Source organism: Tinamus guttatus, unplaced genomic scaffold (assembly GCF_059628265.1).
Source record: "Tinamus guttatus ecotype Peru unplaced genomic scaffold, ASM5962826v1 Tinamus_guttatus_pri_ptg000277l, whole genome shotgun sequence".
In the NCBI taxonomy this organism is placed as follows: domain Eukaryota; kingdom Metazoa; phylum Chordata; class Aves; order Tinamiformes; family Tinamidae; genus Tinamus; species Tinamus guttatus.
Genome location: NW_028288811.1, coordinates 443,046 through 459,323, shown reverse-complemented (window position 1 = coordinate 459,323; position 16,278 = coordinate 443,046). Strand labels below are relative to the sequence as shown.

The window sequence follows — 16,278 nt, the reverse complement described above, 5'->3', positions numbered from 1 at the left end:
CCTTACAGCCCCCCTTACTTGTTTAGCTCATCCTTTTAGTTCAACAGCTCTTTTATTCCCTCTGACCTTGGTCTACTTCCTTATCTCCTAGTTAGCAGCCCCTTTGTTCTTTCACTGAAACCTGAAGGCTGGAATTGAGCAGGCCTGCTGGGCAGCCATGTCCGCGCCTCTCTAACCATTCCTCTACAATTCCCCCTTTTTCTTTAGATTAGGTGACCCCAGGAAGCAAGCCAGCCTTGAGGTGTCAGATTCAGATTGTGTGAAAAAGCAGTTAACAAACATGACATTAAAGCGCGCAAACAGGTACAACCAATCATTAAGCCAATTACAAGCAACAGTCCCCATTGTAACAACATTAACAGCGATTTCATCAATGATTTTATCCATCCTCCAATTCCTAACCAGTCCGTTAGTCCGTCTAGACCGAAAAATCCCGCATCCTTTGTTACTTTCTCCGTATGCTTGGTCAAGTCGTGGAGTTGTCCATGTATCGCCGAGTTGTCGAGTGATCTTGCAAGTCCATGCAGCACATTCTGTCGAAGTTCTGACACCCATGTCCATGAGCAAGAAGCAGGAAATCAATAGTGGCACAGTTTTGCAGTACAACGTGTTGTACCTGGGTTAAATCATCTGACAGCTCACTAAGCACAGTACTGGTTGCATTCGCTTGTTTCAAGGCCTAGCAGGCAAGGAGCTCAATATTTCAGTGTGCCCGCGTGGCTGATACCCCAGGGACGAAGACCCCCAAGTGCTCCAGAGATCAACGCTATCCTCACATTCTGAGCTAAAAGAGTTCGCTGCTCTTTTTGATCACCTTAACAGGGTCTTGCTGTTCCCCGGAGGGCCGTGTGACCAAATCATACCAAGGCGACCAAATGTGCAAGGCCCACCCATAGGCTGGGGCGGAATGCCAGCCCAAACTCGGTTCCCCCATATCAAAAACCACCCGGTGGGAAGCTTCCTAAGCCGGATAGTTCCCGTATTGTGGGTAACATTTCCGTTACACCATTCCTTTTCCCCTCTTGCCTCCTCAAGGGTTTTTGCATACTCAACTTTGAGACCTTCCAGTTCAACCTCGTATCTACTGTTCTCATTTTCCATTTTCTTCAGTCTGTTTCTCTCCCCTTCTAGTTGAGCCTGGAGACGAGCATTTTCTTGCCTTAAAAGACTATTCTGGGATTCAGGAGAAGACATCTGAACTTTAGTAGAAAGAAGTTCTTCTGTTGCAGCCCGTCCTCTTTCGGCAGCTGCTGCCAAAAGGGCTTGAGATTCACCAAGTCTGTTGGAAAGATTCTTTTCCAATTTTTCCCACAAGGAGGTTTGCGCTCCCAGCATGGCTTGCAAATTTTCTATCTGCCGAAGCAGTGGCCGTGTAGCAGATGTAACACTTTGGCTCGGTTCTTGGTTCCGACTCTCCTCTTCTTGCAGTCTCTGTTGTAGTTCACTGATTTCCTGCCGTAAGTAGTCCTCTCTTCTTGCTACCTGTTGTTCTGCATGTTGCACCGCTAGCCGCAGGTCTGCCACCTGAATCGCCAAAGCTTCTTGTTGCTGCCATGCCTCATCCTGGGCCTTCTCCAAAGCTAAACCAAGTTCTTCCTTTGCCTTCATTTCCCGACTTAGGGCTGCCTCTTGTGCCTCACTGTCCTTTGTGGCATTAGCTTTATGAAGATCTGCAAGTTCCTTGTAAGCACTGTCAAGTGCTGCCTGGACACTTCTGTTCCTTTCTTCAAGACCTTCCACCTCTGCCTGGAGCTTATTAAGATCCCTTTCTTGTCGCTCTACAACACTGTTCAGTTGTTTAAAGGAATACCTAACACCAGTGCATCAAATTGGTCTGCTGTCCCACAAAGCCAACAACTCTTAACTTGAGTATAATTAACAATATGCCTAAGAAGCATAACATATCCATTAGTGTTAAAAGTAGCATCAGCTTCTATAATAGCATTAAAAGTAACGTTACCTCCTAACAGCCACAATATACAGCTAACAAGAACAGTAACACTTCTTCCTCCCATGTTGTTGTTCTGCAGGCTCACACTTTCCACAGCTAGGGTACCGGTTGCTTGCCTGCTACATCTGATGTATGTGAGTTTGTTTCCAGCCAAGGTCTCACCCATTTTGCTGGCACCCATCTGGTTCCAGCATCTGTAATGATACAAGCATACCCTTTTCCCCAGGTTATCAAGTCTAAAGGTCCCGTCCATTTTCCGGTGTTCTAGTCTCTCAGCATCACCTTACACGGACCCGACTTTACTTCTGTCAGGGCTCCCTTTAGCCCAGCCCTGTGTTTGACCATCAGAGGGACTAGGCTGTCCTGGGGTAATCTCAAAATTTTAAAACATATTCTGCTCTTGCCAATTTTTCTGCAGGCATAATTTCCCCCCCCCTTTTTTTTTTCTTTCTCTTTTCTCTCTCTTTTTTTTTTCTTTTCTTTCCCTTTTCTTTTTTTTCTCTCTCTTTTCTTTCTCTTTTCTTTTTTTCTTTTTTTCTCTTTTTTCTCTTTTTTCTTTTTCTTTTTCTTTTTTTCTCTTTTTTCTTTTTTCTCTTTTTTCTTTTTCTCTTTTTTCTCTTTTTCTTTTTTCCCTTTTTTCTCTTTTTCTTTTTTCTTTTTTCTTTTTCTTTTTTCTCTTTTTTCTTTTTTCTTTTCTCTTTTTCTTTTTTCTCTTTTTCTTTTTTCTCTTTTTTCTTTTTCTTTTTTCTCTTTTTTCTTTTTTTTTTTCTCTTTTTTTTCTCTTTTTTTCTTTTTTTCTTTTTTCCTTTTTCTCTCTCTCTCTCTCTTTTTTTTTTCTTAATATAGTTGGCATTTCAGCATTTGGTTCATACATTCCACTATGTCATGGTCCTCAGGATGCAATAGTATGGTGAAAAAACAAGCTTTCAAATCGATTATTAAGATGTCCTAATCATTTTGAAAGGTTCTCGATTTCCATTTCTGTTTATGTTTGCATAGCTTCAATTTGGTTTTCTCCCCAGAAATTGCTTGGGATTTCCATATATTAAGGAGGCCCCCACTCCAGTAGCATTGAGGCTTTTACAATTTGTAAGGACTGTTGCCGGTCCTTCCATGCCAGTTGCACTGGAGTTTGGCCGTCGCTTCATTCTTGTTTCCCATGCTGAAGTATTTCCCTAGTCTCTTTCCAAGGATACAAGTCAGAGTACGGCTCCCAGTCCTCCACTGGTGGGGCGTGGGGACGCCATAGTCTGAGTTATTCCTGGCTTTCCCGCTTTCAAATTCTGCACTTTCCTGTTGTGCTCATTCAGCCCTCTCTGCTGATATATATATTACACAATAAAGATCTAAAGACCACACACACAAACAGCACAAACACAGTTTCTACCCAGTGGCACGACCTCACGTAGCTGTGCACTCCTCTAGTGAGTTCCACTGTCTCAATTGCCTAATCCCATCCTCGTTGCCAATTAGGTTGCAAATGGGTTTGGGATTCGGCAATAATCACACAGAACAAAGTGGCTATGAATATTCAGGTGAAAGCACGTTAAAGAAGCAAAGTATGCCTAATTACTCATGAGGTAATACTTGTCGGCAGGACACTGAGACTGAACATTCTCTCGAGTTGGCAGATTAGAGGGTTGCTGACAGGCTCCTAACTCAGCGGGCGTCCCCGCAGAGACAACGTGGGTCTCAGTGTTAGGAGTCTCACCCCCCCCTTCTTTCTGCACTGGCTGTTTATGCCCGGTGCATCCTGCCACGTAGGGCCAGTACGTGCCAGCAGACAGACCAGGGGGCGGACAAACCCGCCTTCAGTCACATAACCTTCCCTCCTGGTCGCGCAGGTGCGCATACCAGTAAGTGGTCCCAGCCGTCAGTCCGAGGGTCCTGCCTTTCTCATCTCCCTCCCTCTCGGATGTTTTGACCTTCAAATTAGTTTAGAGGATGTTTGCCATTAAGTTGGCTACAAGCCTGGTCGAGCAGCCGCCTTCAGCTGCTTTTGGAGGAGGTCGGCTGTGAGCCTGGCTGAGCAGCCGCCTCCATGCTCCTTATCTCTCAGCCTGGGCAGGCAAACATCTTCTTTCTCAAGGTCTTGGATTCTGTTTCGCACAACAATTTTATGACTCTACAGATCATACAAATTTCCACCTTTCAACCATACCTTGTGTCGGCATCAATATACAAAGGATACAACACATAATAGAGATGAACATAGCAAATAGAAATAATAGCCCTAATAACGGTTTCTGTCCTCACTTAAAGCATTACAATTCTTCAACCCCCACTTTAAAAGACAGATCAAACCCCTCTGCACCTCCCTCCTGGCTGTTGTCAAGCCCTCAGCAACATAAGTCTCCTTGATCTCATTCGCCTTTTCTTCCCTGGCCCCCCTTCTCCTTTTTTCAAGGTGATCTAACAAGTCCTGGACCCAGCCGGGCCGTTCTTAGGCACGACGGGGTGGTCTGGGAGTGGGGGCACAGACAGTGCAGGTGCCACCGGCACAGATGAGGACATGGGCTGGGGGGGTTGGCAATGGATCTCCAGACACCAGCGGTTTTCGGTGGCGTGCCGGTCCCGGTCCTGAAGTGCTCGCAAAGGCTCTTACAGGTACACTGCTCGCAGCTTCGGGAGGCTCACGATCCGGCGGTGGCCCTGTGATGTCCTTTGGGCGATGGTGGGGCTCAGAACCCCCTCGCTTCAGCTTGGGTCTTTGCAAGTGTCCCTTGTCTCTAGCCCATTTATACAGCTCATACAGCTTCTTCACGCTCACTGCTGCCTCCCTCTTTGCTAATAAGTACAGCAGCAGTTGTACAGCAGCTTCTCGCTCCATTTTGTACATACACCGGGTTCTCTGCTTCTAGCCCTCCCCTGACGCCGTCTTTCCCTCCCGGGCCCCAGCTTCTTGCCCCGCAACGCCGTCTTTTCCGTGTGCGCAATCACGGCCGGCTTACCCGCTCCGGTCCCCGTCTTGGTCCGATCACTCGGCTGCACCCGTACGTCGTCCTCCGGAATCCCGCACTGTCGTGCCAGGTCCCTGCACTAGTCCCTGTTCGGAATCGAGACCCTGTTCGGAATCTTGTCCCTGTTCGGGCGCCACTTGTTGCAGTTTGGAGCGGGTCAGGAATGCCAGACAGCAACTTCATAGAAGCTGGAACTGACTTCGTCTATTAGTTTACATGCAGTACATTTATATGATTCTAACAGTTAGTGATGTAGTTACACAGGCTCCTAACTGGTAGACAATGATCTAACTAAGACCCTTACAGCCCCCCTTACTTGTTTAGCTCATCCTTTTAGTTCAACAGCTCTTTTATTCCCTCTGACCTTGGTCTACTTCCTTATCTCCTAGTTAGCAGTCCCTTTGTTCTTTCACTGAAACCTGAAGGCTGGAATTGAGCAGGCCTGCTGGGCAGCCATGTCCGCGCCTCTCTAACCATTCCTCTACACATAGCTGTATATTTACACTTGGTTTGGCGTATTTCTGATATTATTTCAGAGTTTTTTAAATGAAAAGATGCCAACTGTACCATAGAGCAAATATACTTTTATATATATATAATATTTATTAAATATATACTTTTTCTTCTATGGCTGATAGATGGTAAACTGGCAAGCAAATTCTGTAAGCCCATGTTCTTATTTTTGTAGTAGGTTTATAGCGCAATAGTTGTGCTGGGATTTCAGGGAATGCAGAACATGTGGTGACTCATCCATGGTGATTTCACTTTTTAAAATTCAGTTCTATTTTTAAATTAACCTTAATGTTCTTTTTGAATTAATTGTTGTTTTTTACAACAGGTTTCTTGAAGAAGGTAACAACACTCAAAATTGATGAAAACCAGTTAATTTACTTGCCGGACTCTATAGGAGGGTAAGTATTTTGCTTGAATAAACTAGTAACTGACCTTTCTGCAAGCCTTTCCGTAAGAACAGCTGCTCTTTTGAATGATTTTACACTTCTCTGCTTGACCTATCTATTACATATTACTGTGATGCCTTAATAAATTGAAGGCAGTCTGGTCAGCAGCTGTATGTGTGTTCTTTAATATCAAAAGATGTAGTTCCTCATGAATTAACATGAGCATCAATCTATAAGTGGAAAGTTGAATGCGAGAGGAAGCAATGCAAATGTGGTTGTGAAGGCTAGCAGTTCATGCAAGTGTTTTGGGGCATCCTGCAAGAATAAAGTCCAGCTGTCTTAGCTGCCGCTGTGTTAGTTAACTGCAGCAAGTGATGGGACCTGTATTACCTGGTTATAAAAGTTGATCTGAAAAGCACATGTAAGAAGGTGATTTTTTCAGTTCAGTTCCAGTAGGATTTTTAAAAACAAGTGCATAGAACAAACTTCTGTAAAAATTAAATGCATTTCTTCCATTTCTTTATTTGTTCAGGTTAATATCAGTAGAAGAACTGGACTGTAGTTTTAATGAGATTGAAACATTGCCTTCATCTATTGGGCAACTCACTAACATAAGGACCTTTGCTGCAGATCATAACTTTCTAACACAGTTGCCACCAGAGGTATGTAAATAAACCTAATTGTAACTTAGAGAAAATATAGCTTTTATAGTTGTTATTTTCAAAAATGCAAAAATTTGTTTTGACTTGTGAAGATCAATGTTCTTTTTTCTTTCCAGATAGGAAACTGGAAGCATGTAACAGTGTTGTTTCTTCATTCTAATAAGCTTGAATTTCTCCCTGAAGATATGGGTGATATGCAGAAATTGAGAGTCATCAATCTAAGTGACAATAGGTTTGCACATTATATTCATTCATGTAGGAGTTGCATAAAATGCAATAGCATTGCATATATTGTACTGTAGCAGATGTCTAACCTCTAAATTTTAAGTAGAGGAATTTTTATGAATATACTTTCTATCTTTCCTTATCCCACCATAGTGTTCCAGTTTCTGTTGGGTTTCTGCTCTTTTCAGTGTATTACAGTAAGGTATAATACACACTTTCCTGATGTCTTGACTTTGTAAAAACTTAGCTCTTTCTGTTTACTGCAGACACTGAGATGCATGTATAGGTACTGGTTTTATTATTCTTGTATTCTGAAGCTTGCTGTATGAAGCTGCTCTATAAAGCTGTGTAGTTTTAATGACATTGATGTTATAGCTTCACTATATTCATGATTGTTTGGATGTATTTTTATAGAAAATAAATTCAGTTATTTTCTAAAAACTTAGTTTTTTAACTTCAGAAAGATTCAAATATAATGCTGCCTTTACTGTGTGCGAAGACAAAACATTATCAGCGTGTGTTGTAAAATACTGAATGTGCTAGTCAAGGAGGAAAAGGAGGTATTTTTTTTTTACAGCAGGTCATTTCAAACTGACAAAACATTTCTCTTTTGGGACCTGCTAATTTCCTAAATTTAAATGCATTGGGAGAGATGAATATAACCAGGTTCTCCCTCTTGTTTTTCTAGTTTGGCTTCTCCATGCTGCTTGATCTGTAAATGTCAGAGCTTCTGTTTTTGAGGGCAGCGCTTTCTTTCTTTTTCTTCTTTTTTCTTTTTTCTTTTTTTTCTCTCAGAAGTGGTTTTCAGATGTAGTTCTTTTTTCTCTCTCTTTTTTTTAACTACTTCTTCCCCTCAGCTGGAGGTATGTATGCTATACTAAGTTAAATAGTCTCAGTTCTTTTAAGGTGCCTGCTATACAGGATAGAAAAAATATATTTTTTTATTAATTCAAAGTATAGCTTTGAAATTAAATGCTATTGCCTGTTCAGCTGTCAGTAGTTATTTTTTTAACAATATCTTTGAAAGGCATTTGCAAGCTTTTCTTACACACTAATGCAGCATTGTTTCTTAACAGTCTTAGCACTGGTAAGGATACTTACATAAAATCTTCCTCTTATAAATTGCAGACTGAAGAACTTGCCCTTTACCTTTACAAAACTGCAGCAGCTCACAGCTATGTGGCTGTCAGAAAATCAGGTGAACTTCTTTTTTTGATGTGGATGAATAGAATACTGTTGGATTTATTTCTAATGGAGCTGGTGTAGGGTCATCTGTTTAATGAATAAAAAGTGGTATTGTGGATATGCACCACTCATTTATTGACAAGAGTTTGTCAATTCTGTGTAACTAAACCATGCTGAACATACCCACCTTGAGACTTCCTTATTTCTGGCAAAGTTGTGTGTGTTAGAAAATGCAGTTTAACAGATGTAGCTGCTTTTTCATCTTGGTTAGGGCTTGGTAAAGCAGGAAGGGTTGTGCTTGATAAACTAGTATTCTGATATGTCCTGCCCTGTTTCTTCCGCAGTACATAAGTCTCCTTTGAGGAGATTTAGCACTCTATCCTTTGTGCTAAACTCTTTGCCCACGTTTGGACTCCAACTATCCATGTTTCAAGCTACTGTGAAGTAACTCTGCTTATAGCACGTGCATCTTTCCTGTCCATTGGGACCATAGTGTATTTAGCTTTAAATGACTAAATACATGTATGTGTTCCAGATCAGTGTGTTTCAGGGCAGTCCTAGCAAGAAACTGAGTATTTTTCAAATATCCAATGCTTGCCTGTCTTTGAAAAGGCGGGGGGGGAGGGGGAAAGAGTTCCTGCATTACCAGTAGTCTGTCAAAGACATACCTGTTAAATACTTTGTTTCATAAAAATTATTCGGAGGGGTTAATACAAGGCAGAGCAGTTTTCAAATGTAGTGGAAAGAACATGCCCTGTTAAGTGTAGATAAGTAGCAGGAATTTAAATATATAGATCCTATTTGGTTATTACACATATATATTTTCATGTGTGTTTTTCATTTCCTTCTCAGTCTAAACCACTTATCCCTCTTCAAAAAGAAGCTGACCCTGAGACACAGAAAACTGTGCTTACCAACTATATGTTTCCCCAGCAGCCAAGGACTGAGGATGGTAAGAATCTCTGAAGCGGCTCTGTCAGAAAGCTGACTCCTGCAAACAGAAATAGGAAGAGAGTCCAGCTAGCATGCTTTTCACTAGATAATGCTACGTAGGTACTTAAAACTGTGAACCAGTAATTAGGAAAGTGCAGGAGAAGATGCATTTGAGTGGGAAGCGGGCTTGTGCGGGGTGGATAGCACTCCTCCACGTGACAGTGTATTTCTTTCCAGCAAAGTAAAATGGTTTGCTGGCTTTGTGCTGGTGTCTGCTTCAGGCTTAACAGTTTTAAGAAGGTTTTATAAAACATGCTTCGTCCATTAGGGAGAACGACAGTTAAATACAGATCATTATCCATTAAAAAAAAGATCAGTTAGAAGTAGGGGGGAACTGCTTGCATTTAAACAGAGCTGCTTTATAAATGGTTAGGCACAGACCTTGCTAGAGAGTTAATTCTTGTGGGTAGCTGCAAAAATGAGTGATATCCATGAGTTAACCCATCAGGTAAGGGAAAGACAGTAAGAGTCTGTGTATTTCTGCTCTGCTCTTTGCCATGCAGGTAAGAGGAAGAAGCTTGTATCTACTTAACAGAAATAGAGACTATTCCTATGATAAATGAAGTACACTAAGCATTATGTTTAGATGTAGTAGAGGGAACATTGGGAATCACTGTGAACTGAGTGCTGGCTACATTTTCTGTTCCATAGCGCAAGCCTCCAGTACGCTGAGAGAAGTAATTGGAAAAGTATCTGGAAACACAGTAAATTGTATGTCCCTTCAAGCTCTCTAATGTAGATAATGCATCTGCATTATCTGTGTTAGAATGTAAGGGTTGGAAAAGCATTGGGAAATTGTTAGTGAAGTAGAAGGTAGTTCTTGAAAGGTTGTGCCTTCCTTTTAGTTCCCCTATAACCATAATTTATCAGTAACTTATTCTCCCTGTTCTTTGTTTTCATGAAATGGAATCAGCAAAAGTGCTTACACATTATTAAAGGCAGGATATTTTTGTGTAAAAATACACACACATAGACCCCCCCATCTGTCTAAATATTGATGTATATTTTACAGCTGAGAGGTTTCTGCAAAGGATCACAACTGTGGATGTTCACACCAATCTACATCTGTATATAAGAAGCTGCTTCTACTTTACAGATGGAGATTTAACTATTATGAAAATATGGCCAAGTTCTTAGAGCTGTGACAGCACAGTTAGTCTTCAACTTTTGGCACTGCTAGTCTCTTATCTTTTTGCACATAAATCCTTTCCAAGGAAAGGAAAGAAGAAAAAATTCTTATCTTGTATAATTTTCACATTATTACTAGAACCTGTCTTGCTGTCTTTGTTTGTTTGTTTAGTTATGTTCATATCTGATAATGAAAGCTTCAACCCATCTTTGTGGGAGGAACAGAGGAAACAACGTGCTCAGGTGGCTTTTGAATGTGATGAAGACAAAGATGAAAGGGAGGCACCACCTCGGGTTAGTACTCAATGTATTTCTGGATCCTTCATGCTTCCTGCCTCCTCTTCCCTTCATCCTTTTCTGGTTGTGGATTTCACTATGTTGAAAAATCAGGTCTTCAGTTACTATTTTAAGAGTATCTAAGAGGATCCATCTCTTCCTTCACCACTTCTTTTTTTCTTGGTGGAGGGGCAGATTATTAGAAATGGAGCACACAGGAAAAGGTGGTGTACCGCAATGCTAGGACAGTACTGAGAGTGCTGGGGTGAGGGAGTAGTGCAAAATGATTACTCCTGTTTTACTTAAGTTTTCCAAGGTTTTCTTTAAATACTTCAAAGTTGTAGCAGTTCTTCCTGCTTCCAGTAACTGGAAAATTTAAAAAAAAAAAAAAAAAAAAAAAGTTTATGATCTTGCTAGGCTTTGTCCAACTTATCTCTGAGTTGATCCAAGTAGACTGAGACTGGGAAACTGAGGTTCTATATTGTTCTGCAAAGTGTCTTTTCTTTGTTAAAACTGATTCTTTATTACATTAAATTAGAATATTGTTGCTTATTTTAATGCAGGAGGGCAATCTGAAGAGATATCCAACTCCATATCCTGATGAACTGAAGAATATGGTAAAAACAGTCCAAACAATTGTGCATAGACTAAAGGATGAAGAATCTGCAGAAGATACTGCCAAGGAGTCAAAACGAGAAGGCCCAGCAGTTTCTGTAAAAGATGTGGGGGTAAAGGTTAGCCATGAAATTTTCTTCTGGCTTTGCAAGGAGGTCCAAAGATCTAGAGGATCACTGACATCTTTTAATTTTCTTCTCTTTCCCAGTAGTGTTTTAGGAAGAAAAGATATCCAATTAAGGAATAGAATTTCTCTCTTTAATATCTTTAAAATAAATGGGTGGCATTGATTTTTCCTCTGACACTAAGAAGAAGGAAAGTGATTTGCTTCTTGGGCAAATATGGAAATCAGTTGTCTCTTCAGTTTCTGAAAAATGCCCCTGTCATGTTTTGATCCTCCTTTATCTGCCAAACCTCAGAATGAAGATCAGGATCTTGCCACTGCCTTCATGCCTCAAGGATTTACAGGATGAATTAGGAGTGCAACAGTAGTGAGTTGGCACAGGCGTCACTGCCAGGACAGCAAGGTGTTCTGACTGCTGGCTCGTGCTGACATGTCTCATTGTAGATTTTCATGCCCCCTCTGCCTGAGGAAGGCAGATTTGTGAGGGGTAGGGAACTCTATTTCAGTAATCTACAAAAATCTTTCTCTACTGGGTGCATTTCATAGTACATTATTTAAAAGGTCAGATTTTCAGTTTCCCAAAATATGTACTGTTGACTCTACATACCATATCTTACTGAAAATCTTTCAGGATGTTTTTCTGCTAATATTTTTAATCCTGCAGACATCAGAAATCGCTCCAGTTAAAAACAAAGCAGAGGAGAGAAAGCAATATTCAGCAGGAAACTCTGTGCAGAAGCCTACTGAACCAGAAGCTGAGCACAGCACTGCAAATTCGCAGATGACTGCACTTGTTAAAACCTTAAAGAACACAAAAACAGTTGTCAACCATGAAGACACGCTCGAGGTATGGGATCGCGATGAAAATCATAGCAATCGGAGAATTGTGCTGGTGTGGAACAAAGTACATGTTACTCTGAGAGATAGCAATGAAAATTTATGTTGGCAATAGCAGAAAATTGCCATTTGTAAGTGCTGGAAGTACAGATGGGTGATAAAGCAATATTTCTCTGACTTCAGACTGCTATAAGTAAAAGCTGAAATACCTAATTAAAAGTTTATAATGAAATGATATATGGATTTAAAGAAAAAACAACTCCAATTCATCATGATTTTTTAGGATTATTTACAGACTTCTCAAAAATTCTGGAACTTGTCAGTTAACCAGTTGCCTGTCACAAGTAAAGTACTAGTACTTTTTTTTTTTCCCTCCAGTATCACCAGATCCTTGCCTGTGTTGTGTAAGCAGGGGATTGTGATTTCTTCGGAGAGGCAGCTGTAGTTGCTGCTGGCTCTTTCTCCACTATATACATACTTCTATGTATGTTACAAAATTTGGGGCTTTGACAGTTTTCTTTAGTGGAAAACAAGATTTCAGCAGTTCTTAATAGATATTTAGCTATTCTGGCAGCAGTTCTATAAAGCTGGCTGTATAGCAATAAGCAACTAGGACAGCAGTGCATAGTCCCTTGGGGAGGCATCCCGACTTCTTACTTCCATGTGAGAATCTGCCCCTAACTTTGTAGCAGTTGAATCGAAATACCTAAACTTCACATATAAGTTCTTTATTTCACACAATGACATAAAATCTAGGAGGAAATGAAGTGTGGTAGAGAGTAGCTGTCAGGCTCTCTCTTCTGCTTGCAAGGATTTTTTTTTTCTTTGTTTTTAAAGCAAGATTTTTATGACAGCTGATATATATATTTTGTGGTATTTGTAAATGGAAGCATGCATACTAAAATGAAATTTCAGAAAAGGATTTTTTTCCTTCAATATCTTATTGAAAATAATGGTTTCCTGAAGATAATAGGAATACAAACCTGGCAGTAGACACTGAATTCAGTCACGTTTGCCCTTGCAGGCAGCTTTGTCAGTTACTCTCTTTTATAAATACACTGAGTTCCATCTTATGGTTAGAAGCTTGCTGATTTCTAGCTTAAACATATTCAGCATCACGTTTGCCAAACCATTGTTGTTCCTGAAGTGAAATAATTTTGCATCCTCTTGGTAAAAGGTTAATAAAGCAAACTTAAAAGATAGCAGCCTGAAACTGTACTTGATCTTTGTTTGCTGAACTTCATAAGCCAAGCTTATTCAGCCCTTTCTCATAACATACCTCTCCTTTCTTAAGGACATCTTGGTCTTGCTGCTGTATAGCTGTTGGAGTTCAGATTTCTTTTTGCAAAATCAATATCCAGCTAATCAGTGCCTGGGGTTTTCCCCTGCTCAGTGATGAATTACTTAATGGAAATCAACTGGGAGCAGAGGAGAAACAAACATCCCTGATATGTCTTAACAGGAGTAGACTGGCAATTCCTTAGCACGTCCAGTTGTGGGCTCTGAAATTCAGTAAAGATGGGGACCTGTTGTGTAGAGTCCAAAGGAAGAGACATTAGTAATGAAAAGTCTAGAGAATTATAAGGAAACCTGAAAATGTTATTGTCCTTTAGTCTAAAAATGTGACAACTTCGGAACAGAAGACAAGGGGAGCAGATGCCCACTAGCATCTTACAACGTGTGAAAAGCTCCTGCAGAGAGACAAGGAGTGAACTTATACCCCATTTCTACTCTTAGCAGGACAGAAAAACATTGTTATGCAGTAGCACAAATACTTACCCATCTGTTACTGGAAATATGTTCTCAGTCTGTATTTACCATTCCGTGTTATGGATTTGTCTGGACAGCAGATCTGTTTTTGCATCATTGTGTAATGATAAATGATGGGTGGTGCTTCCTGACTTGAGATGAGTCAAGAGTTCTCTCGCAGGTGGTGAAATGGAGGCTGCATCTGCCTCTGCCAAACAGTTCTTGTAGCTAAAGTTGATACCAGCTTGACAGTCATTCTTGTGAAGTTTGTCAGAACCACAGAATCACAGAATCATTATGGTTGGAAAAGACCTTCAAGATGATCGAAACCAACCGTAAAAGAGCATAAGTCTGCACATGCTGTTTCTTAAAGATAATTCAGGGGCAAAAGTTATGAAACTCAGTTCACTTGCACTACAAATGCTTGCAGTTGCTATAAGAAGTAGGACTACATTATGTTGCTTGATTGTGCTTTTCTACTTTATTGTTTGGTGGGTGACAGTTTAGACTACACTTGACCTTTAAGCAGTTGTGTAAAGTGCAGAACATAAAGCAGTTTTTCCTTTAGCAGGAGTCAGAAGAACTCTCCTCTGATGAAGAGATGAAAATGGCAGAAATGCGGCCTCCATTGATAGAAACCTCAAGGAATCAACCAAAAGTGGTAGCTCTTAGCAATAACAAAAAAGGTTAGATACCATTTAAAAAAATAGAAATGTATGTTTCTGATAATTTCTTGACCTGAAATGGCTATTTGCCTAACTAAATTACATAGAAGTAGATTAGAATGAAAGCTCTGGAGCTAGTATTTAGCTCTGCAATACGTAAGATTTTCGCACCTCTAGCTGTCTTGCTACAAAACTGATTATTCTTTTGCACACTGTGTCAAAATCATGCCTCACTTTACATCTCAGATAAATGTTTTTTCCACTTGAATGTAGTGCACACACATGCATACGTGTTGTGTAAATGTGCACAGGTTTAGATGATTTTAAGAATACTGTCTTAAATGACCTGAAAAGCATAACAGTACATTGGATCCCTGTTATGCAAAAGAACATTTTCGCTTTTCCATTTATGAACATATATAGACCTCGTCCAATGATACAGTTCCTTCCAGACTGTCTAGCTTAATAAACAGGTATTTAATAATGATGCTAGAAAGTGTATAAAAATGTGTATAAAAATGATATAAAAAGTGTATAAAAAATGTCTATAAAAATGATATAAAGCAGTGTGCTTTGTTTTGATAGGGACTAGTAGGCATACACATTTCAAAACTTTTCATTTGTAAAAACGACTGCTTTTCAATAGATGTTATGGGAAAAAAATTACATAGCATAGCATTGGCTTATGACAAGGAAACATGGGAAAAAAAGGATCAGGTTAAATTTACTTAATAGGTGAGGGTTGCTTACACTGAACATAGTATTTCAAAAAATAATAGGAACTTTGGCCAAAAGTCTTGTCAGTAGGCAACTGTAGAATGTTTGGGAAACTGATGTATTATACTTTAGTTTCCTGTAATAAGTATTACTTAAAACCAAGATATGATTTTTCAACACACAAGCAGATATGCAGTAAACATTTTTTTTTAAAAGTACTTGTCTGCACCTAAGTGGCAATTTTTTATTTCAGATGATTTAAAAGATGCCGATTCCTTGTTGGATGAGCCTACCCACAATAGCAATCAAAATAACAGCAACTGTTCCTCTCCTTCTCGAATGTCAGATTCAGTTTCCTTAAATACTGATAGCAGCCAAGATGTTTCTCTCTGCTCTCCAGACAAAGAAACGCCTGCAGCTGTTTTATCCAAAATCAGGTTTGTAAGATACTACATGCCAATGAACAAGTGCAAGTTTGGAAGGAACAAGTATGTTCCTTAATTTTTTTTTTAAGTCCTTTTAATTATTACTTGACCAGTTGTTATTTTAACCTGTTTAAAATAGGTACTTGATGTAAAATAATGGCATAGTTCTCTCTGAGTTTTGTTGTCCTACATTTTTAAAATGCAAATGTTAGTGTGCAAAACATGGTTCCCTTCTGATAATCAGGTAGAATAATTTAAATCTTCTCAAACTTTATATGCTTCTAATACATTATTTTAAAAATATTGTGTTTTTATTTTCTATTTCTTTTAATTAATTAATTTTTATTTTCTATTTGGATATCAATTTTATTGCCAAAACAAGTTTCTGGGGTTTTTTATACTTACTATAACCATGGACATGGTGATTTGGGCTGTCTATAGTTTTAGTTAACATGTGCCCTTTACTTATAAAGTGCCAATAGAAATAAAGTAAATTGTTAAAATAAAATAAAATTTTAATTTTAAATTGTTAAATTGTAAAAATTCTCCTGGGACTTGAAAGAATCCAAAAAACAGTATGAATGATTGTCACTTAGTTCTTTGTGGCTTTTTATCTGTCTTTAGCCATTAGTACTGAATTTAATTAACCTTTTGAAATCACAACACGATCTCATAATTAAAGACCTAAAAAAGAATTGTCAAACTGAAACCTCCAAAAAATATTTTTATGTTGGTAAGATAGCAAATCATAAACTGGTTGTATGTAGATCTGTCCTGGATTTTGCGCACAGTACGGCTGTGTTGTGTGGTAATGACTTATTTTCCAATTCTTAATACAGGAATATATTACTTTAATTTTGAATTTAT

At 39.5% G+C, this 16,278-nt stretch overlaps 1 protein-coding gene across 1 annotated transcript in view; it reads left to right on the top strand.

Annotated features, from left to right (window-relative positions):
• LOC104575608 (erbin-like) overlaps positions 1–16,278 on the top strand; it is an 85,038-nt gene that overhangs the window by 54,330 nt on the left and 14,430 nt on the right. The window contains exons 11-20 of the mRNA XM_088527304.1: positions 5,750–5,822; positions 6,343–6,472; positions 6,589–6,704; positions 7,826–7,895; positions 8,735–8,834; positions 10,176–10,297; positions 10,843–11,013; positions 11,683–11,865; positions 14,176–14,290; positions 15,240–15,423. Coding sequence (XP_088383430.1) covers positions 5,750–5,822; positions 6,343–6,472; positions 6,589–6,704; positions 7,826–7,895; positions 8,735–8,834; positions 10,176–10,297; positions 10,843–11,013; positions 11,683–11,865; positions 14,176–14,290; positions 15,240–15,423 — 1,264 coding nt within the window. The remainder of the gene's footprint in view (positions 1–5,749; positions 5,823–6,342; positions 6,473–6,588; positions 6,705–7,825; positions 7,896–8,734; positions 8,835–10,175; positions 10,298–10,842; positions 11,014–11,682; positions 11,866–14,175; positions 14,291–15,239; positions 15,424–16,278) is intronic.